Source organism: Bicyclus anynana, chromosome 19, assembly GCF_947172395.1.
Source record: "Bicyclus anynana chromosome 19, ilBicAnyn1.1, whole genome shotgun sequence".
In the NCBI taxonomy this organism is placed as follows: domain Eukaryota; kingdom Metazoa; phylum Arthropoda; class Insecta; order Lepidoptera; family Nymphalidae; genus Bicyclus; species Bicyclus anynana.
This window is the reverse complement of record NC_069101.1, coordinates 2,217,783-2,241,194: the sequence shown is the minus strand read 5'-3', so window position 1 is coordinate 2,241,194 and position 23,412 is coordinate 2,217,783. Positions and strand designations below refer to the sequence as shown.

At 37.1% G+C, this 23,412-nt stretch overlaps 1 protein-coding gene across 1 annotated transcript; it reads left to right on the top strand.

Annotated features, from left to right (window-relative positions):
* Nucleotides 1–675: 675 nt before the first annotated feature.
* Nucleotides 676–23,220, top strand: LOC112054657 (zinc finger CCHC domain-containing protein 24-like). The gene is made up of 4 exons (XM_024094506.2): nt 676–1,298; nt 11,798–11,989; nt 16,502–16,666; nt 18,030–23,220. Exons 1-4 carry the CDS (start codon nt 1,146–1,148, stop codon nt 18,141–18,143), a joined length of 624 nt encoding a protein of 207 aa, XP_023950274.1. The 5' UTR covers nt 676–1,145; the 3' UTR covers nt 18,144–23,220.
* The last annotated feature ends 192 nt before the right edge of the window (nt 23,221–23,412 follow it).

Genomic DNA, 23,412 nt, shown 5'->3' with positions numbered 1-23,412 from the left:
TTTACAGAACGAATGAACAAGCTACATGGTCAAAAACCATTGCTCGTAAAACTGGTAATTTAGAGAAAAAAATTGAATATGGTGGTAACACAAATGCAAGTGGCATAATGAATAAAAATATTGTTTATCATAAACTAAATCTATATAAAGTTTCTGTATGTGGCGTTAATGAATTTTACATCAACAGAGTTACTACAAACGGTACCTATGTTACCAATTATTTCAAATAGAGATTTTTTGCTTAGGTATACCCACCTACTAGCGTTTCCTGCAGTGAAAATTTTCTGTTGTGCACGCACGGTAGAAATTTTTTATTTCCCTCTCGTTCCCTCGCGAACGTTTTTCCTTCCTCGCGATGCTTAGGATTCTAATTTTGATCCCTGAGAGAAATCCCTTATAGTTTTTTGGACTAGAAATGCATATACAACAATAATAATATTTAAAACAATAATAGTACAACCGTTGATAACCATTTTTTGTGTAGTCTTATAGAAATATTTTCGTACGTGAAAGCGTCACGTCCATATCTAGTATAAACGCGCCCTAACTTTATATATATATATTATTTATATTTATAAAACCGTTGACACACTGCAATAACACGATAACACATTTAAAAACAATACCTATGCACCTCCCTATTACCCACATCTCCCGTCTTAAGGAGCGGCCGCACGTCGCTAGTCACCCAGGAGCCGGCGCGCGCGCATCCCGCTCAACGGAGCGCGATCCAAAAATACCAACACTACGCCCGGCCGCGGCGCATAGCCCCAATTCCACGCGTCACTACCATTCGAATTTCAAAACTGCGTTCGAATTCGAACTTTAAACCGCGTTTCTTTTTACAATAAATTATCAATCCGATCGAAAAATAGTACGGTAGTGTTAATTGTTTCCGTTTACCGATAAAATAGTGCTGCGCCAACTGAATTCGGTACCGAGTAAATTCGATTTTTAAAATTCAGGATTCGTGATTTACGATCGAAAATTTACTTCCGTTTATCGATATAATAAGACAGTGTTCGCTTTGCTCGAGTGGATCCGGTTTGTTTCGAGATTCAGGATTCGATATTCAATTTGTTCGAAAGTGTTGTACCGTTCGGATATCGATATTTTGATATAAGTGTTTCTGTGGATGTTTTCGCATGTGCAGTTCAGTTTTGAGTGTCCCACGTCACACGGATGTGGGGATGTCGCCTACTGCCCTGGGAGAGTTGCCGCAGTGGTGCGGCAAGACCGAGGGTTGTCCGCAGGCCTTGCTGGGCTGGCTCTATCTGACGCATGATCAGAACGATCAGGTATGGACATCACTAGCCTTTTTGTATCGATAATTTTACGCTATGAGTTAAAAATCATTTACTTAGTTGAGGGTACTACACAATTGATGAGTTCCTTAATAACAAAAAAATCTAATAAAAAAAATTCAACCATCTATCCATCCATCCATTCCATTATCAGATCCTGACATGAAAAAAATGGGATCATCCTGGAATCAATCCCTTTAAAACAAAAAAAGAATTTTCAAAATTGGTCCATAAATGACGGATTTATCGCTGGACATTCATAAAAAAAAAACATACATACAGCCGAACGTAGAACCTCCTCCTTTTTGGAAGTCGGTTTAAAAGTGCTTGGAGGCCATTGGATCAGCCTTCAAGCAGGAAGTAAAACTATAAGAAATTGTAATTATAGTATTGTAATTTATGTATGATTTTTTTAAAAAACCGTTGAGTTTCTTGCCGGCTCTTCTCAGCAGAATATGCCGTCCGGTAATAGGTAGAGTCCTTACAAATAGTCAATTGACAATTCAAAAGTGCGTGCAAACTAATAAATGAAATTTGAAATGTGTAAAAAATATCAATAAAATAAACAAACCTTTACATCACTAATAGAATTTATTAGGATTAGACTAGATAGATACCTATCAAAAAATAAAACGAAAAATGTAGGCTTGACTGCTTTTGAAGTTCCGATGGTTTTTTTATATTGTAACGAGTAGGGGTGTAAGGGGGAGGCTAGTACCAGTCAGTCTCCCCAACTGCCAACCTCACCTGCTCGTGGTGCACCCTGCAGATGGACCGACGAGGCTCTGGCGACCGACGAATGGCGGTATATCCATTCCCACAGGCTAGATTACGAAATGCCTCAGGCCGGTGTCGGGCAGCAGCGACACCGGCGCGAGTAATCTAGCACTGCGCTGACCAACCCGCATGCCCAGCGTGGTCAGTACTGGGCAAAACTTTGTATGGACGGCAAAAACAAAACACAGCCCCTAGTCCCCGGCAGCCCCGCTATTCCTGGCTCTGGCAGCGGTTATGGTAACGGCGGGGCAAGGGGTGTTAAGAATCTCCGGCAGAGATTCCGCTGCCAACCCCGACGACTAGACCTGGCAACATACAACGCACGCACTTTGAGGTCCGACGAAAAGGTCATCGAGCTGGAAGAAGTTATGAGCAAGTTGCACTGGGATATCATAGGATTGTCTGAAGTCCGAAGAGAGGGGGAGGGCTCGATAATCCTTGAATCCGGCAACATGCTCTACTACCGGGAGGGCGACCAACAGTCCCAGGGTGGTGTCGGATTTATCGTTCACAAGTCCCTCGTGAACAATGTTGTAAAAGTCGAGAGTGTGTCGAGCAGGGTAGCGTTCCTGGTCCTCCGAATTACCAAACGGTATTCGTTGAAGGTTATACAGGTTTACGCACCGACCTCGACACATCCCGACGAGGAGGTAGAGGTATTGTATGAGGATATTTCTAAAGCCATACATGCCTCAAACTCTTATTACAATGTTGTGATGGGGGATTTTAACGCAAAGCTGGGCGAACGTAGCGGTTCAGAGTTGAAAGTGGGACGATTTGGATATGGGCAACGGAACGATAGGGGCCAAATGTTGGCTGACTTCATGGAGAAGGAGGGCCTCTTTATGATGAACTCCTTCTTCAAGAAGCCACCACACAGGAAATGGACCTGGATGAGCCCCGATGGTTCCACGAAAAACGAGATCGACTTCATCTTGTCTACCAGACGGCAAATATTCAACGATGTTTCTGTGATCCATAGGGTGAAAACCGGTAGCGATCACCGAATGGTTAGAGGCACGTTGAATATCAACATTCAGCTGGAACGGTATCGACTGGTGAAGTCTACGCTCCGACCTACTCGTGCCCATATTCAAAACCCCGAGTCCTTTCAACTAGAACTGCAGAACCGCTTTGATTGCCTAGCAAATTGCGAAACTGTGGACGATCTGAACAACAGGTTCGTGGAAACTGTCCATTCCGTTGGGTCTAAGTTCTATAAGACCCACCGTGCGAAAAGAACCAAAAAGTTCTCGGACCAAACACTTAAACTCATGGAAGAGAGGCAAGAAATGAGATTACAGTCTTCAGCAGATGCGTCAAAATACCGACAAATCAGTAGACAGATCTCTAAGTCGCAAACCAGCGACTTGCGAAATTTCAATACCGAGCGTATTAAAAATGCGATTGAAAATAATCGAGGCTCGAAAGTTTTCGCCAGAGATCTGTCTATTGGACAGAGGCAGCTGACGCGTTTGAAGACCGAACACGGTAATCTAATTTCTTCCAAGCCCGAGTTATTAAGTGAGGTCGAGAAGTTCTATGGACAGCTATACACGACTACTCAGCAGCCTGTTGCCAATTTGGCTAAAGACCCCAGAGCCAAGTTGACCCGACACTATACCGAAGATATCCCGGACGTCAGCCTATACGAGATTAGTGTGGCTCTCAAACACCTGAAGAACAATAAGGCGCCAGGTGAGGACGGAATCACAGCAGAACTCCTGAAAGCGGGTGGAAAACCGATACTTAAAGTCCTTCAGCGATTGTTCAATTCCGTCATTCACGAGGGCACGACGCCTGAGGCGTGGCATAGGAGCGTGGTGGTTCTGTTCTTCAAAAAAGTACAGGCACATAGTTCGAAGAGCCGATGGACGTTGGGGTCCCAAAGTGCTGGAATGGCGACCCCGCACTAGTAAGCGCAGTGTTGGCCGACCCCCCACCAGGTGGACTGACGACATCAAGCGAGTCGCAGGGATTCGCTGGATGCAGGCGGCTCAGTATCGTGATGTTTGGAAGTCCCTACAAAAGGCCTATGTCCTGCAGTGGACGTCCATCGGCTGATATGATGATGATGATGATGAACGAGTAGTTTCAGAGCAATTCTTTGCCGGATCCCCGTCTATATTTTTGACACTGACCGTTGATGGGTTATCTCGGGGATCTACGATTTTTGGGAAGAATCTTATAATTTAAACTATAACCCTGAAATGCTCAACGAGTCATATCTTAGAAATATTTTTAGCCCTCGCTGAAACTGTCACCCCAGGCATGAGTTTTCCTATATTCAGCTCTGATGAATAAGCACCTTCTAGGCTTAAACACTTGATGTTAACAAAACAAATACCAAGGCCAGCGATGTCTGTACACAAAAAGGTCATCACAACAGCTGGCTTTTTAATTGACTTAAATTAGTATGAGTCGCAGACACTTGTTAAAAAGTTCAAATATACGCAGTCTGGCTTGAAGAATATCTCACTTCTGTCCTGTGGTTTTTAACACTTTTAGTAAATATTCGTGATAGAGATGTGATAGCCCAGAGGATATGTGCATTTTAAAAAATTAAATATCACATGTCTCAAACAGTGAAGGTAAAACATCGTGAGGAAACCTGAAAATTTTCTTAATTCTCTATCAGTGTGAAGTCTGGCAATCCGCATTGGGCCAGCGTGGTGGACTAAGGCTTAACCCCTAACATTCTGATAGGAGACTCGTGCTCAACAGTGAGTTGAACATGGGTTGCTAATGTTACATTGATGTACGAACTACCTCGTACGTCCATTGGGTATCCAAAGTATCTTAATACTTTGGATAACTAGATACTGAAGTGGAAATGGGCGGGTCACATCGTTCGAAGAGCCGATGGACGTTGGGGGTCCCAAGGTGCTGGAATGACGACCCCACACTAAAAGTGCAGAGTTGGTTGACCTCCCACCAGGTGGACTGACGACATCAAGCGAGTCGCAGGGATTTGCTGGATGAAGGCGGCTCAAGATCGTGATGTTTGGTAGTCCCTACTAAAGGCCTGCAGTGGACGTCCATCGGCTGATATGATGATGATGATGATGTGTAACCAATATGAATGATGACCAATACATACTGTATTTTGGATTTTAAAGTATTTTAAGAACTCATCCGACTTAAACGTAATTATGAAAAGCACTGGTAGCTTTCACTTTCCGATGTGTAACATGTGGCCGACTGTACATTTTTTTGGTTTTACTGTAACAATGTGTGGGAATTCTACTCAGATGGTACAGATTTTGAATCTTAACTCTTTTCCTTTTCCTTTCTTTTTTATTAATATTAATATGGCAAAGCCAAAAGTAAGTAAGTTCTAGTATGTAAGGCGTGATAGCCCAGTGGATATGATCTCTGCCGATTCAGGAGGGTGTGGGTTCGAATCCGGTCCGGGGCATGCACCTCCAACTTATCAGTTGTGTGCATTTTAAGAAATTAAATATCCCGCGGGAACCATGGATTTTTCCGGGATGAAAAGTGCCTGTGTGTTAATCCAGAGCAAAGTCTATTTCTATTCCAAATTTCAGCAAAATCGCTTCAGTAGCTGCAGCGTAAAGTCAAAGTCAAAAGTCAAAGTCAAAATTCATTTATTTCAATTAGGCTTACTTTACAAGCCTTTTGAAAGGTCAAGATTATGTCATAATTTAATTTAATCTAATGGTGGTAATAATAGTCGTAAACATAAAACTAAAGTTACGCGGGTTCCAAACGCGCCTTGGTCCGAGAAGAGCCCACAACAAACTCAGCCAAGGTTTTTAAAAGAGGAACAAACATACTTACACACTTTCACACTTACACACTTTCACACTTACACACTAACAAACTTTCATCATCATCATCATCATCATCATTTCAGCCGATGGACGTCCACTGCTGGACATAGGCCTCTTGCATGGACCTCCAAGCATAACGATCTCGAGCCGCCAGCATCCAGCGGTTTCCTGCAATCCGCTTGATGTCCTCTGTCCACCTAGTGGGGGGTCGACCAATACTGCGCTTTCCGGTGCAGGGTCGCCATTCTAACACCTTGGGACCCCAACGTCCATCGGCTCTTCGAACTATGTGGCCTGCCCATTGCCACTTCAGCTTCGCGACTCGCTGAGCTATGTCGGTGACTTTGGTTCGTCTGCGGATCTCCTCATTTCTGATTCGATCACGCAGAGAACTCCAAGCATAGATCGCTCCATCGCCCGCTGAGTGATTTTGAGCCTTCTAATGAGGCCCATAGTTAGCGACCAAGTTTCGGATCCGTATGTCATCACTGGCAACACGCAAAAACACGCACAAACTTTCGCCTTTATAATATTAGTGTGATAGTGTGATGTGATGTGACAATGTGATTGTTTCTAGTGTTTCTTTACCCAAATGCCAAGTTATGTTTTTACGAAAAAAGCATTAAATACACCATATCTCAAAGCGCCAGGTTTAATGTTAAATAAAGTTGAATTTAATTTTGTTTGAGAAATTCATTTCTGGCATCAAACGAACAGATTTTTTTGTTACATTTAATCAAATAACAGAAATGAAGTAATACTCGTATACTTACTTATTTTGATACAATTCGTTTCCATTGTAAAAATAATGGGGTTATTTTTGTTAGTTTTATTACATTATTTTCCTTTATTCGTCAGTCCAGATGGTAAGAAGATCGTAAACAATGCGTTTCCTATCTCATCTTCACCGAACTGATGACGTAAACAATACAAGATACTGCCCTACACTAGCATTACTCCAGCGTGTGAAAGGGGCTTCCTTAAAAATAAAAAAAAGATACGTGTGCGTCTCAGGATGCTCGACAGACTTAAATCTGCTGCGGTATGCGTATGCCGTAACGCGTTACGTTACGAAGCTGCTTACTCTGCCATACGAAGTTATCACTTGCATACCGCGCTCCTGGCTTGAGGACAAAAAGGCTTTATTTTGCAAGTTCACAACCCTCTCATGGTCACACTCAACCGCTTAGATTTTTGATGCACACTATTCTTATTACCCACCTTACCCTTCCTTAGCCAACTTATAACGTACTAGTTCAGTATCACTAAAATTTTTTTTTGGTTTCTAAGCCTAAACACCAATATTGAGGGCATTTCACGCTGTTTCCAAGAAGTATGAAGATACTCGACAACATGAACGGTTCTCTTAGGCTTATCTGAAAAAGAATATTTATTCCCCTCTTTTAGTTATTTCTCCTTCTTTCTCTAGTTCTAACATTTCTTCTATTGACCTCTTTCTTCTTTTATCGTCAAATATTATCTGTGGTCGATGCGGTTGAGCTGACAGAACCTGTGGGTGAAGTGTCTGCAAAGCATCAGCCGCCTCCTCCCCCACCCCGTTGGTCGGATGGAATCGGTCGAATCTTCGGATTCCACGAAGATAAAAAGGCCCCTAAGAAGCGGCCCTATACGATATCTCTTGTTTTCTTCCATCATGATTGGTTATTTAGTTGGTCCTTATTGTTGGCCGTGTAAGTTTATGTAACAATTTGCGTTTTATCCAATAATTACGGGACACTCTGTATAGTTTTTACACTTCCTAAACACACTACTTAGAATAACTTTTGTTGTTTAATATGCGACTAATTGTAGTTAAGACATGTACATTTGTCTGTCTCAGATTTGATGCGCTGTTGCCCTATCTCCAGTTTAGAATATCGTTGTGGGAGTCCGCCTATACGTAATCGTCCTCATCAACCCATATTCGGCTCACTGCTGAGCTCGAGTCTCCTATCAGTATGAGAGGGGTTAGGCCAATAGTCCACCACGCTGGCCCAATGCGGATTGGCAGACTTCACACACGCAGAGAATTAAGATAATTCTCTGGTATGCAGGTTTCCTCACGATGTTTTCCTTCACCGATTGAGACACGTGATATTTAATTTCTTAAAATGCACACAACTGAAAAGTTGGAGGTGCATGCCCCAGATCGGATTCGAACCGACACCCTCCGGAATCGGAGGCAGAGGTCATATCATAGCTATCACGGCATATACGTAATAATACCGATTATTGTGTTTCACCATCACCGTATCTCGAGTTACCTCTCATTACGCTTTGAGTCAACCCGCCTTTGATTCCCGACACCGATTGTCATATGTATTCTGTGTCATTACTATAATGATGTGACAAACAGGCTACAAAGCTTGTCACCGACAGTTCACCTTGAAAAAGATTCTTCGAGATATTGGTTATAGTAATAATTGAAAGTAAAGTAAAAATGAATGTCGTTATTACACCCTACTTTTATAGTCCTTCATATAGGCTTTCGCTTGACTACAGGCAGGCATAGAAAGCAATGGTGAGATCTAGGATGGGCTGTGCTTGTCTAGTTAGTGCCTACTGTTGCCTTAGAGGTCTTTAGGTTGTAGGTGACAGGAAACAGGTGACGCTGGAAGGGCATTCTACACTATAGCCAGTTCGGAAAGAAACAGTAAAGCGAAAAGTTTGGAGGGTCGTCTGGATGTTAACGACAATGACGTAGAGATGTTACCATTCAGCATGTTTTGCTGTTCTGTGGTAGATGGGAGAAGCAAACAAGGTGGTGGAGTTTCTGAGCACACTTTCCAAAGTAAACACTGAATAAAATATGCTACTTTAATGTACTTAACTAACGTAAAGAACCTGCACATTACTGATACTACAGGTGCAGCATGTAAAATATGCCGCATACCATAATGATGCAGCTTACTATTCCGTTTAGAAGCAAACCATGATGCTTCAGTAGCCGCAGCGTAAACATACATACAAACATACACACTTACACACACAATTTCACACTACACACAAACTTTCGCCTTTATTTCCCAATGACCAATATTTCCCCTCCCCTCCAACTAACCAGACTGTATTAGGAGTGGGTACGAGTCCAACGGGCTGGGATTGAACCACCACCCCTCGGTGATGAGTCCGACCACTTTACCGATGAGCTATTGCATTCCAGGATATTATTTTATTAGTGTTTTTTTCAAACTCCGACGCATAGCTCTCGAATGGATAAAGCGATTCCAATTTAGTTTATTTATAGTGAAAGGCGACTTATGTGCGAGTGTTCTTAGATATCATCATCATCATAATCAATTCATATTGGGCTCACTGCTGAGCTAGAGTCTCCTCTCAGAATGGGTTAGTTCTTAGATATGTTTGATGAAAATCGAGCCGTTTAAAAGTTCTGGGGGGTTTAAAAGTTCTCGTATTTGTACTCTAGTGGGGTCTCAAATAAAAGCGCACTTAAGAGAATATTGAAGACCTTGATTGAGATTAGTTTTTCAAAATTTTCAATTTTTATTGTCAGTGTGTGACAGTGTGGTTACATCCTAATCCAGCTGGTATACACTACAAACGTATCGGAAGAAGGAAGAAATCTTCCTAAACTGTTAAAAGTGCCGGTACACTGGCCGGTGAGTGACTCACGACGTCAACGCACGCGTCTCGAAATTGGAGCGAATTGGTGCGTACTCGTAATTCGTTAAACACATGCGCGCTCAGCGACCGAGTAGGGCGACCAGCTATAACGAGAATTCAGGACAAGTCCCTTAGAAAAAAATAATAAATATCATCGATAGCGTGAAATTATTACTGATAGAGTTTCTTGTGACACAATTCGTCCAGGGATATACTACTAGCACGGTTATTTCTGCTGCCAAGCAGCATTGATCAGTCTGCAGGGCACGGTTGATAGCGTAATTAAAGGCACATGAGCCTTAACACCTACGTCTCAGTTTAATGGACACAAAGGGGCACCCGAGTATTAATATTAAGATGCTTGCTGCCTCCTTCGAATGTTATACTTTAACTCATTGTGAATAAGATTCATTATTAATTGACAACTAAAAGCATTTACAATCTTCTCATTTAATTTTACTGATTCTGCTGAAAGTCTAATAGCCTTCCTTTATTTAATTTAATTATACTTAGTAAAATTACATAAACTTGTTGTTATTAATTCAACTTCTTGTGTAAACTAAAGCAAACCAAGCATACTCCTTATAGAATCTTTGCATCTCTGTCATTATATCCCACATAACCCATCCTGTCCCATTTTGTCTCATAAATACCCACGCACCTGGTCCCCCTAGCCCGGGCAATGGAAGTGCTGGCATCTTATTAACTGCGATTTTATTTGTCTAATCGACCCTCGTGGAGATGTTGATTGGAATCACGCACGGCTGTTAGCGGGCCGGCGGACATGAAACGGTCAATATATTTAGACGCAGAAAAGTTGCTGTGTTCTAAATTAAAGTACCGTGCTCCCTGAAGGGCGGGTACTGAGCGAGAAGGTATCCATGAGGATTTCCCCACGTTAAAAAAAAGGTAGGCAACTACGGACTTTGTGGTGGCTTTGAGAGATGATTGCTTTGGGATTACGGAGTTTGGATTGTGGTGGCCATAGGAGATTGCTTTCAATGGTATGGTATAACAAACATCATACAAGATATTCTCTTGTACTCTGAGTGAACTCACAAGTTACTAACTTTATTAGACAAAGTACTAACTTTATCTGCAAAAATTACAAAAAAACTTAAGTTTTCTTTTACAGTTATTTATACTAACTAAATACAATAATATTTAAATTACTAGTAACTAAACTAACCTAAACTTATTATAAAAATAAAATATAAGGAAATATAAAATTATATCTACAGACTTACAGACAGCGTCGTAGAATTCATCCGAATCCGACTTTATCGAATATATATAAAAATTTAAACGTATGAATTACCATATTTGGGTAGGTAAATAAAATTAAGTTTTATAATTAGAACATAATGCTAAGCTAGCGAATTAGGTCATTCGTGTAGCTTTACTTTTTATGTTACTTTAGTTTAAGTCAAGATAATAAATAAATGAAAATCATGTCCCTCTAATTCCTTTGCATTTCCTCTCTCTGTAAGTAGGTATAATGCAAACATCGACATAGAATTCTTATGATTTGAACTGAAAGTGAATTAACTCGTTGTTTAGTCTGCTATGATTGTAACGTCATAGGCTAATTGAACTCAGAATTACCGTCGAGTATGATATGAGATTTGGCTACGCATAGAGACGTTGAGTGGCGCAAACAACTGCGAAGTATTTCCAATCAACATAATGAATAGTTACAGTCGTAATGATTCAAGGCGTCTCTTTAATAATGTTCCAGTTTTTGATAACTCTAACTTCACCACGGATTCATTATACTTGTATTATTTAGCTAGTCACTGTATGCAAATGAGGAGATCCGCAAAAGAACCAAAGTCACCGACATAGCTCAATGTGTCGCGAAGCTCAATTAGCAACTGGCTAAAAACGCCCCACAAGGTGTACTGACGTCCACCGGCTGACATGATAATGATGATAATGAAAACACGATCAAGCTTTTTGTGTTTCACTGGAACTGGAACTGGAGAGGGACTGTCACTGGAAAATAGAGGAGGTTATATAGCAACATATAGACTACTTATATCCCGTTGGATTTGTGGAAAACTGAATTACATTGAGAAAATAGCTGGTGTCTGCTTGTCACGATAAATTTCATAATGAATTATTTTTTTACGCTTATTGATTACACTAAAATTTCTAAAATGATTATTTTTTTTAAATACAACCTACTTCAAGACATTATATTTTCTACCTATTGATCACTTTGAAGTTGGTACCAAGCTGGCGTGGTGTTGATTTTGTATGCTAGTGAATTAAATATGTCTATTTCTCAATTTCCAGTGGGTGCCCGGCTCAGTATGGGGTCCGCTGCCAACAGCAGCGACTGCCACCAGCCAGCAGACCGACGACACCAGCTCCCTGGCAGACCAGCTCGCCGCGCTGTCGTTGCGCCGGCCGCAGCGACACCCGCCGCCGGCCTACATGTGTCACTTGTGCTTCAAGAAAGGACACTATATTGGTGATTGTCCACAGGTAAACATTTTGTGTTTTTTTTATGACAGAAAGGCTCGCGCTAGACGACAATTATAGCTGTTATATTATATGCTAATGGAAAGCATTAAAGTTGGAGCGTGCTTACCTAGAAGATGCCTAGCTGCGATGACTCTAGCTTTGAAGGTGTTTAAATAGTAAGTGTCAGTTATCATATTTCATGACTCAATACATGGCTAAGGGTGCTTTTCCACCAGAGATGTGCTATTCAGCTGTAAAATAAACGTTACGAAAATATTGGACCGTTTCCACCAACACTAAGCTCAAGGATAATCGTTTATTTATTAATAATTAAAAACTTAAATTTAAACTAATGTAATTGGTAAAACAATTTTTAAAATCGTTTGAGTAGAACCAGAAATTAATCCGCTAACCTCACAAAATTTGCCTCTTTATATTAGTACTAGCGGACCTTGTCAAGCTTCGCTTATCTGCACTTCTTCCCTATTCCTACCCTACCCTTCTTTACTCCTAACCTACCCCTACTCTACCCCTACCCTACCACTACCCTACCCCTACCCTAAACCTACCCTCCCCCTACCCTCCACCTAGGTTTAAGGGGTTTGAAAAATAGATGTGGGCCGATTCACAGACTTATTGAATATGCATCTAAAACTTCATAAAAACCGGTCAAGCCGTTTCGGAGGATTATGTTAACAAACATTGTGACACGAGAATTTTATATATAAGATAGATTTAGACTTACATTGTAGACATTACAAAGACAATGCATCACAGATTCTGATCAACCATTGATTTATTCAACCATGATCTAGTTATTACTAGCTATTACAGATCTTACTACATCTCCGTTATTAATAATAGTTGACACTTTTTTTTAATGGTCTTAAATTGTTGTTGTTCTACTCGTAATATTTTGAGAAAAAATATCGTATTTTTTGAGACGTGATTACATGATTGAATTTTTAAATATTTTTTGACAATACGAGCCAAAGGCCATGACTTTTCAACTGTCTCCTGACGTCACTTTATCAAATCCTATAGAAACGAAGCGTTACGAAATATTAGATAACGTTTAGTTTGACGTTTAGTACATCAAGTAACATTGTGACGTCAAAAAATGGACGACAGCGTTTTTGACGTTTGGAAAATTTTAAAAAATTCAACTTTTTTATATTAAGTTTTATAAGAAATTCTTAACTTTTATTAACTAATATCAATATAAATCGGCCCCTTATTCTACTCGTATTGACTATGCGAAATTAATATTGTTTATATTAAATTAATTTCAAGTAAAAGTACAGAATAAAAATTGTATTTCAAAGACAATACTGAAGTTATAATAAAATAATGTTGTGTCGTCATCTAAACTCGTGATCTCAATGACATATGGTTCGCGAAGAGTCCGTAGGTTTCAAATGCTTCTTTTATAGAGAAATATACAAAAATATTTTTTTCCCAACGTCCTGGCACAACGCCAGAGCGACTTATGGCGGAAATAGCCACATTACTGAGACGTTTGCTGATTCGAGCTATAATTGAAGATATTTCGGGGAGGAAAAGACTCGTGAAGTTTACTAAACATTTAGAAATACCTGAGTAAGGTCAATGCCTGTAAGGCAAAATTATTCGTTATAATCAGAGTTCCCCAAACTTTTTTGTGTCGTAGACCCCTTGTCATGTTTTCCGTGTTGGGTAGACCCCCTACTTACCTAATATTGATTTCCTGTAAATTTCTGTACTGTAGTGAAGTTTAGTTTAGTTTAGTTTTGACGGCCTCCGTGGCGCAGTGGTATGCGCGGTGGATTTACAAGACGGAGGTCCTGGGTTCGATCCCCGGCTGGGCAGATTGAGATTTTCTTAATTTGTCCAGGTCTGGCTGGTGGGAGGCTTCGGCCGTGGCTAGTTACCACCCTACCGGCAAAGACGTACCGCCAAGCGATTTAGCGTTCCGGTACGATGCCGTGTAGAAACCGGAAGGGGTGTGGATTTTCATCCTCCTCCTAACAAGTTAGCCCGCTTCCATCTTAGACTGCATCATCACTTACCATCAGGTGAGATTGTAGTCAAGGGCTAACTTGTAAAGAAAAAAAAAAAAAAAAAAAAAAAAAAAAATAGTATTAAAAACTAAAAATAAGAACACATGTTAATTTATACATTTATTAATTGAATTTAAATTAAAACTACTCAAAATCAAATTAATCTGTTACGTAAAATATACGTAACATTAAATAAACATAAAATGAACTATTAATAAAATTACATAAGCAATAAGTCAATATTTTTAGTGAGAAGGATGAACCTGATGCTTTAATAATAAAGATATAAGATAGTATGATGTAAGTAAATAGGTACTATCAGTTATGTGTTAAGATCCACTATCGTGGATCCCCATTTTCATTTCATGGACCCCCAAATTTTTTTTTCGCTGACGTATACCCCTTGCAGGTTGTCATAAACCCCTATGACCCATAGGTTGTCGAGGGGTCGATATAGACCACTTTGGGAATCACTGGTTATGATCGTGATGTACGTCCAGTACAGAGCATGGACCTTGTGTGACCTTGTGTGACGGATGTGCCATTATTTTGTATACCAGAGGAAACCCTTCGAGCAGATCCCAGAACTTGACTTGAGAGTAGGATTAAAGGATCCTTTCAGAATACCACTCCCCTTCCCTGCCCAACATGTTCTCCATGCCCACACTAAACAATTATTGATCAATAATTACAACTAATATTATAAAGGCGAAAGTTTGTGTGTAAGTGGGAAAGTGTGTAAGTGTGTAAGTATGTTTGTTCCTCTTTTACGCTGCAGCTTCTGAAGCGATTTGGCTGAAATTTGGTATGGAAATATATATTACTCTGGATTAACACATAGGCTACTTTTCATCCCGGAAAATCCATGGTTCCCGCAGGATTTGTGAAAAACTGAAATCCACGCGGACGAAGTCGCGGGCGTCCGCTAGTTAATAATAATTACAACAAAACATTCTGCACACAATCACTAACGCGACTGGCAGCGTGACGGTATTTACGCTGCCTAACAAGCAACTGAGCTCAAGTCATCAAATATCCTCTAAGTTATACCAACACTGATGCCTCCCCTCCACAATAACATAAATAATGAATGTGAATACCGCCCGTGATCGAGGAACTTTTAATACTTGTGTAGGAACTTTTACCTTTTGTAGGGAGTTTCAAACATTGTTCCAAGCCGAATTAATCCATCAACTACCTGCGACTCGCTTTATGTTGTTAAACGGTGAGGAGTTGCAACTTCACTTTATGACTCCAACATGTTGATTGGACAGGAGAAATTATCAGCATAGCACAATTTTAAAATCTATATTGGACTAGTTGGCAAATCAAACAGGCCCACCTGATATTTAGAACATAATTGTCCCATAAAACATAAGCACGCAATCACAAAACATGCTCTAAAATGCGCTGTCCTTTTGATTCATTGATAGCAGTAAGCTTTATGTGTTTGTAATTTATTCGAAAACAATTCCAACACTTCCACCTAAACTTGCTTGACAGTAGAAATAAACCATTTTCGTTTTATTTTGTGACAAGGAGACAAGCTTAATATTCCGATTACAGATTTGACCGACTTCATAACATAAAATGAACTCTCTATTCTGGTACGATAACACTACACACAAGAGTCCTTCTATTTTTAAAGGAAGCATTGATTTCGTGTCCTATTTCGAACATAATATCTCTTTTGTTAATATTATTTCTTAAGAGTTATCTAAAACGCACGGGTTTTAGATTATTTAGTCACTTTCTAAGAATCGAATAATGTCTCTGAATAAGAACCAATATATTTGTTGTAGTATTTAGTGTGACCAATAGTTAGCGACCAAATCCCCGCACTAGAAAGCGCAGTGTAGGTCTACCCTCTACCAGGTGGACTGACGACATCAAGCGAGTCGCAGGGATTCGCTGCAGGTGGCTCAGTATCGTGATGTGGAAGTTTCTACAAAAGGCCTATGTCCTGCAGTGAACGTCCATTGGCTGATATGATGACAATGATGATTTGGTGTGATTGTCATATTGTGAGAAATTAGAGCTGGATTTTTCTGCACATTATGGTTTTAATCATAATAATTGGACGCCTATCATCTGCTTATGATGATGATGATGGCAACTGTAGTTAAGTATGGGCTTAACTGGAAACCATTTAGATTTCTAAATTTACAGTAAATGTACAGTGTAATTTACAGTTTTTCAGTATCTTTTAAATATGACCATTAAATATAATCATAATTAATATCCCATTTCCCTTCAATTACTCTAAAAGATCTTGTTAGGAATAGGTACTACAATAGTACAGGGAACTGGGATCGAATACTTGACTTTTCAGTGCTGAGTCCAGGCCCTTTAGCTATTGAGTCTTTTAGTTTTTGGCTTTACGTCTACAAGCATGGTGCGTCAAAGTTCCAATTTCTCTTTCATAACTTACGATTGATGATTAAAAACTAGATTGATGATGATGATATTATGACGTCATTACGTACATTTTCAGGCCCGACCAAAAGGCGAAGGTTTGACCCCGTACCAAGGCAAGAAGCGCTGCTTCGGAGAGTACAAGTGTCCGAAGTGCAAGCGCAAGTGGATGAGCGGCAACTCGTGGGCCAACAACGGGCAGGAGTGCATCAAGTGCAGGATCAACGTCTTCCCGCATAAGCAGGTACGTAGGTTTGTCCTTGACCCCTACCAAGGAGAGAAGCACTGCTTCGGAAAGTACAAATCAAATCAAAATCAAATCAAATCAAAAATCATTTATTTCAAGTAGACTCAGTTTACAAGCACTTTTGACACGTCAGTTAGACTATTTGTAAAGATTCTACCACCGGTTTCGGTAGTATTATAATTTACAATTGATTACAATTTCTTATAGTTTTATTTCCTGTGTGAAGGTGGAAGCTGATCCAATGGCCTCCAAGCGCTTTTATCTTTAAGGAACTCATCAATGTGGTAGTAACCTCGACTAAGTAAATGTTTTTTAACACATTGCTTACAGCTATGCATTGGCAAGTCCATCACAGTCTTGGGGATCTTGTTATAGAAGAGTACACCCAAACCTACAAAAGATTTTTTTACTCTTTGGAGACGATATGCAGAAATAACTAACTTATGCCCGTGTCTAGTAAGACGTGGGTTTAAATCTCCTTTCCGTTTGTACAAATTAATATTTTGTTTTACATATACTATACTGTTATATATATATTTACAGGCTACTGTTAGTATACCTATTTCTTTAAACTTTTGACGAAGGAACTCGCGTGATTTTAATTGATATATTGCTCGAATTGCTCTTTTTTTAAGTACAAATATAGATTGTATATCGGCAGCCTTGCCCCACAATAAAATACCGTAAGAATACGAATAAATAACAAGTGTCCGAAGTGCAAGAGCAAGTGGATGAGAAGCAACTCATGGGCCAAAAAGCCCGGAGTCTTTAAATTTTAAAAGAGCAACTACTGATTTTCTTGATGGACCTTTTCAGTAGAATTTACCTTTTGAACCCGTAGTAGAGTTAGGTAGTTTAACACTTGTAAACTAAGCCCGCTTTAAATAAACGAATTTGATTTTATTGGAGTTTACTCCTTAGTATCGTGATGTTTGGAAGTCCTTACAAAAGGCCTATGTCCTGCAGTGAACGTCCATCGGCTGATATGATGATGATGATGATGATGATGACTCCTTAGGAATCGATTAGCCCCTATATGAAAAAAAATATGGGCAGTAAAATTCGATGAACGAATGACAGCGTTACGTTTTTGTGCGCAACCTATTCTGCACACTTCACCGTGCGCTCCTCGGTTGCGCACCTTTCACTTTTCAGGCGTAGGTATTGAGACGTACATAGTGTTTGCTACGGGACAACATACACTATTTAGACAGTAGATCTGAAACAGTAAACTCCATTCGTGCGCCGGAGCTGACACACTTTTCTTTGTTCTAACACGAGCTTATGAAAAAATATTCCAAATGTTTATGAATATTTTGTATGGTCTTCGTCGTTTCAAGTCAATGTCGTTTAATTCCAGAGGCCGCTGGAGAAGCCGGATGGCCTGGACGTGAGCGACCAGTCCAAGATTCATCCCCAGCACCTCTGCCAGAAGTGTCGTTCACTTGGCTACTACTGTCGCCGTGAATATTGAACATACCAGCAACTGCCTCAGCAAACACTATGCTGTTGATTGTTACTGATTCCCATTTTTTATAACCTATAAGTTTTTTTTATTTTAGTTTTTCTGATGTAGTGTTAAGTGTTTCTAAATAGAGACACAATTTTTTTTATTTTTTACTGTCTATGATTTATATTTTTAATTTGTTATTATTTTATTTCGATTAATATTGTAATTCATCATGCCACATTTATTTTGATATTGTTGACATGATAAAGGTTCGGTTGACAGTAATAATGCCCTGCCTATGGTAGATTCTGCTTGACTAAAAGGGGATTACATCATGGTTTGAAAAACTATAATTTTAGATGGTGGGGAAAACAGAAGCACTAAGGGTATTCTAGATCTTTGTATTGCGTAGAATGATAATACTATACCTCTTAGTAATCGACCTATCTGCTACCATTATCGAGTATTGTACTGATACCCCATTACCATTAAGTTTTTAATTAAATTCAAGCCAAACTTGATGAAGAATGTTTATCAACGAACAAATTAAAAATGAGAGTATAATTTAAATTGTTCTTAAAATAATTACAATTTTGATTAATCGGCTCAGAAAAATTTTATATATTAAATAAAAAAAACAATACATAATTTTAAATAAATTAAACATGCGTTTTCTACCTTCGTTTTTAATTTGTTTGTTGATAAACTTTCCACATGAAGTTTACCTGTTGTTGAACTATGTCGGTAACTTAAGTTTATCCACAGATCTACTTATTTCGAATTTGATTTCAAATATTATACTAGTACTTTCTTATGAGGCCTAAAATGACCTTTCAGATATTTTACGATAGCCGTTTTACTATTCAATGTAATGTATCTAACTTTTTATTGATTACCAAGCATATTTTCATTTACTTTTTTATATTTTTAAAGTTCATCGTGTTCCTTTATTATTTTTCACATAGATTTTATATACATCTTTAAAGTAAGTTTCTAAAGTTAAAATATGAAATGTATATTTCGAAAAATGACTTTTATATTTTATAAAAAAAATATAATTATAAGGATTTATTATACTCCAAATGGCATCAAAGTGACTTATAAACATTTATATGTATATGAGATATATAAATTTGTGGTTTATTGTTAATTTTTGAAATATTACTAATATAATCATACTTTAATCTTTGTATTTACTCGTACCTACTTGTATAAGATATTCTTATTTGTCTTTGATGACCTGTAATTCAAAATATAAGAATTTAAAAACACCTTATGTAAGTATAGAGTTACTTGATCCATCGATAAATAAATACTTAGAAACATCATCACTTTTTAACCGGCTTTTTAAAAAGAAGGAGGTTCTCAATTCGTCGCGTGTTTTTTTAAATATTTTTTTAAATATATGTCGTTACTTCATCCTTTATATGAACCAATTTAGATTTTTTTTATTTGAGAGATCGGGAAAAGGATATTTAATTGTGCTTCCAGATTTTCACAATACTCAGTTCAGTATTTTTTTTAAATTTGGTTTTAAAATGAAAATTAGTTGAATAAGTGAACGAATTTGCGTTTCAATTGTGCCCAAAACCAACTTTCCAGTTTCATCAACATCTGATGATAAATCTGGACGAGAACTTCGTAATAATTTCTTGGCAGTGAAGTTTTTCTGGAACACCAGAAAAAATAAAATATTTTTGACATAAAAAACATTAAACGACATCAAAGATGCAATATACTAAAAACGAACATCGACCGACTCAGACTGCAACATAATTTTCGTAAATTTTCAAAATGATACGCCTCCACTAATCTTCGAACCCATTTACCCGTACCTTACTACAAGCTCCTAAATCCGTAGCGATTCCATAAATTTTTGACACTGAGGGCCATTATAAGCTTCATAAGCAGATTTTTTACGTCATCTACTATTTCATTTACTCAATTCGTACCACTTACTTACGCCCTAAAATAAGATGGACATTGGACAGATATCATGATGGTTTTGCAAAAGCCCCGTATGTATTTTAACAGTAATTTGTTAAAGTTAAAATAACAGTCCTCTAACAAAATCAATGGACCTAGGATAGTTAAAGATGGCCCTGAAACCGTGACCTCAAACCTGTGTATTCATTTATCGATGAATCGCTTAAGTTAATATAACATTACCGGTGTATTAACTAACCTCCAAAGAAACTAACACCCAAAGAAACAGTGAATTCTCAACGTGCCAATGTTTAGCTATTAAGATATGATAGTAAAAAAATATATTACTAAAGTGCCATTCAATTGAGATTTATTATGTGATTATTTGTACTAAGTGTATTATATTAAGTATATTACTATTATTATGTCATAAATTGTTGATAATCAATTAAAATAGAAATATCATATTATCAAAATGAATATTATTAAAACCAACAAAATATTTATTTATACAATAAATCTGAAAAAACGTCATTTTTTACAGAAATGACTAATGTTCCTGTCTTCTTCAAGTAAGCGAAAAGTGAAATCTGTAAATATGACAATATGTCCAAGCTAATTTTTAATTAAACCAAGTTAATTAAAGAATGTCCACTTGTGAGTTGTAATCGATTGATTACTATTATTATTTTAGTTCAAAATTCAATTAAAATGACAAACAGGGTATGATATTATTATAGCGATAAGGAATATGCCTGTATTTTCTATTTTTTATTAGAATCTGACATTGCAAAACTATTATAAGAATTAAATCACGTGAGAAAATATTATAATTTTTCAAAAAAATATACCAATTTATCTGAAATATATCAACTACTCGTATCAAGCATTAAAAATAGCGCCATTTTAGGGCTCCACGCTTTGCTAAGAAATTATAAGTTGTGTTTATTTATGTAAGTCCATTAAAAATTACATGCTACGCTCACAGAGATTTTGTCGGTGGGCATTCCCCTTTCAATATAATTAATTTACTATCTTAATAAAAATAGGTAATTTTAAATAATTACAGTTTTTATTTACCATTGAGCTATTTTATGCGAATTTTGCATATGAAGGTTAAGGTTTCTAATTACCACAGGAGTAATTTTAATGTGTATTGATTTAAATTTTTAAATAAAAATGGTATTTTATAGTTAGTAGCACGCTGGTAGCTTTTTAACCGACTTCCAAAAAGGAGGAGGTTCTACGTTCGGCTGTATGTATGTTTTTTTATATAGTTATTTGTCTTTTTTTAGGTTCCGAACGTACGTATTTAGTTTTAACTACTTTTATGCTAAAATTATACCTACACGTACACGCTTTATAAACCGTAATTATATCAAGAAATTATTGACTTACACCTCAGAAGGTACAAGTCAATTTATTCAAAATTGATAATACAGTTAAACAAGAAAAATATATATTATATTTCCATGATTGTCGAATTTGATTATAGTATTAATTTTATGTCGTTTTACTATTTTTTGTATGCAAACAGAATAATTTTAAGATTGCTGAATCAATGGTGCTTAATGATGTAACAAAATTACCAAACAAAACTCTTGCTAATAAAAATAAGAATAAAATAATTAAAAACAACTTCATGTAAATTGTACGACATTCCTAAAATCATTGAAGGAATATTACAGATTTTAAATTACTTAATCTCAAAATAACTAGAACCCATGGCCTTAATTAGCCAGTTATTGAAAAAAAAATAAAAGTTTATAAGAAATTAATGATATCAGACCTAGCCAAGTCACGTATACATATAGGCACACGTCAATAATTCTCTTTCTATAAGCGTTAACGCTTCGAAAACAAAAAAGTCATTGATCACGGGATCATCGACTCGACTACGAATGTTATGTCTATATAATTTTTAAACTTTCGTTAGCGTTAGCGTTTGTAGAAAAAGAATTGAATGTATGTTTGGCTATAGGTCTATTTACTTAATTTGCTTTAATTTTACTTAAATTTACGTTTTATTTTAAGACTGAATCACATATATCTGTATCATTTTGTTATTATGAAAAATTTTTTTACTTTACCAGATTTACAAATTTTTTTACCAATTTTATACCATATATATTACAATTTTTTTTACCAGATGCAAAATAAGATTTGGTTTTTTTAATTTTTTGTGTTATTTTTATAATTTTTTCATAGCATTTTATATGAAAACATGTGTAACTCTTTTCAGCAAAAGTACGCAAGATGGTTAAAGAAATAATTAATGTGATTCAGGCTTAAATAGGTAGCTATTTGTTTCTGAAGTACTTAGTTATTAATATTTTAGACTTTTAAGCCCCATTATAGAAAAAAAAAATATTATAAAAAAAATTTAAACCGTTTTCTTTTAGTAAGTCCGTAATCTTTCAATTATAAATATCAACCATTTTCCTAAAAACTTTGTTTTTGTAGCTAATTTTTTTTTCAACTTATGACCTAATTACTGTGACAGTCAGGCAAATATCGGTGACCTTATCATAGATACAGCCTAATGTTGGTGTTTTTTACGGAGTATATCTAAATACATACTCCAAGGATTTTTTATAGGTTTTACTAATTAGGTACAACGTTTCTAAGCAAGTCATTATCAGATAAAATATTTTTAACAAAAAAAATTACCGATTTCAAAGATGGATGTCTCTAAAAAGGGAAAAATAACATTGTACATATACATATCCTTTCTATTGATCGGTTTGAAGGCGGTGCAGTGCATAATGGGCACTTTTTAGGGTTCCGAACGTACTTAGTACAAAAACGGAACCCTTATAATACCACTTGCGCACATTTTAAGGTCTGTCTGTTTTCTCCTAATGTATTAGTTTATTGGCACCGCATTCAAACCGATAAATAAGGAAGATATGAGGTAACATACATAAAAAAAGAACATACGCGTCAAATTTAGAATATTCTCCTTTTTTTTAACTCGGTTAATTACAGACAGATTGAAAACGGTTTTAAAATGTCTACTAACTTACTTTAATGTACGTTAAGATAAATGGGTATTTTATCATTTATTCTATATTATTGATGGACATATTATTTTGTAATTTGTTATGTGCCTATTTAGTTTTATCAAATGTATGAGATTTTAAATTTTTATAAATAAAATAAATTTTTAATTATACCATTGTTTTTAATTTTTATAACTTAGAGTAAGATTAAAATAAAAACGAACTTATAGGTTTTACATTTATTAGATAGTTCTTGTTATAAATTACAAAAAATATAAATTATACTTATGGGTATTATACATACAATCTTACATTGTGGTGAACATCGAATTCCTTGATTGTTCGTTTATTAAATTATCAATGAA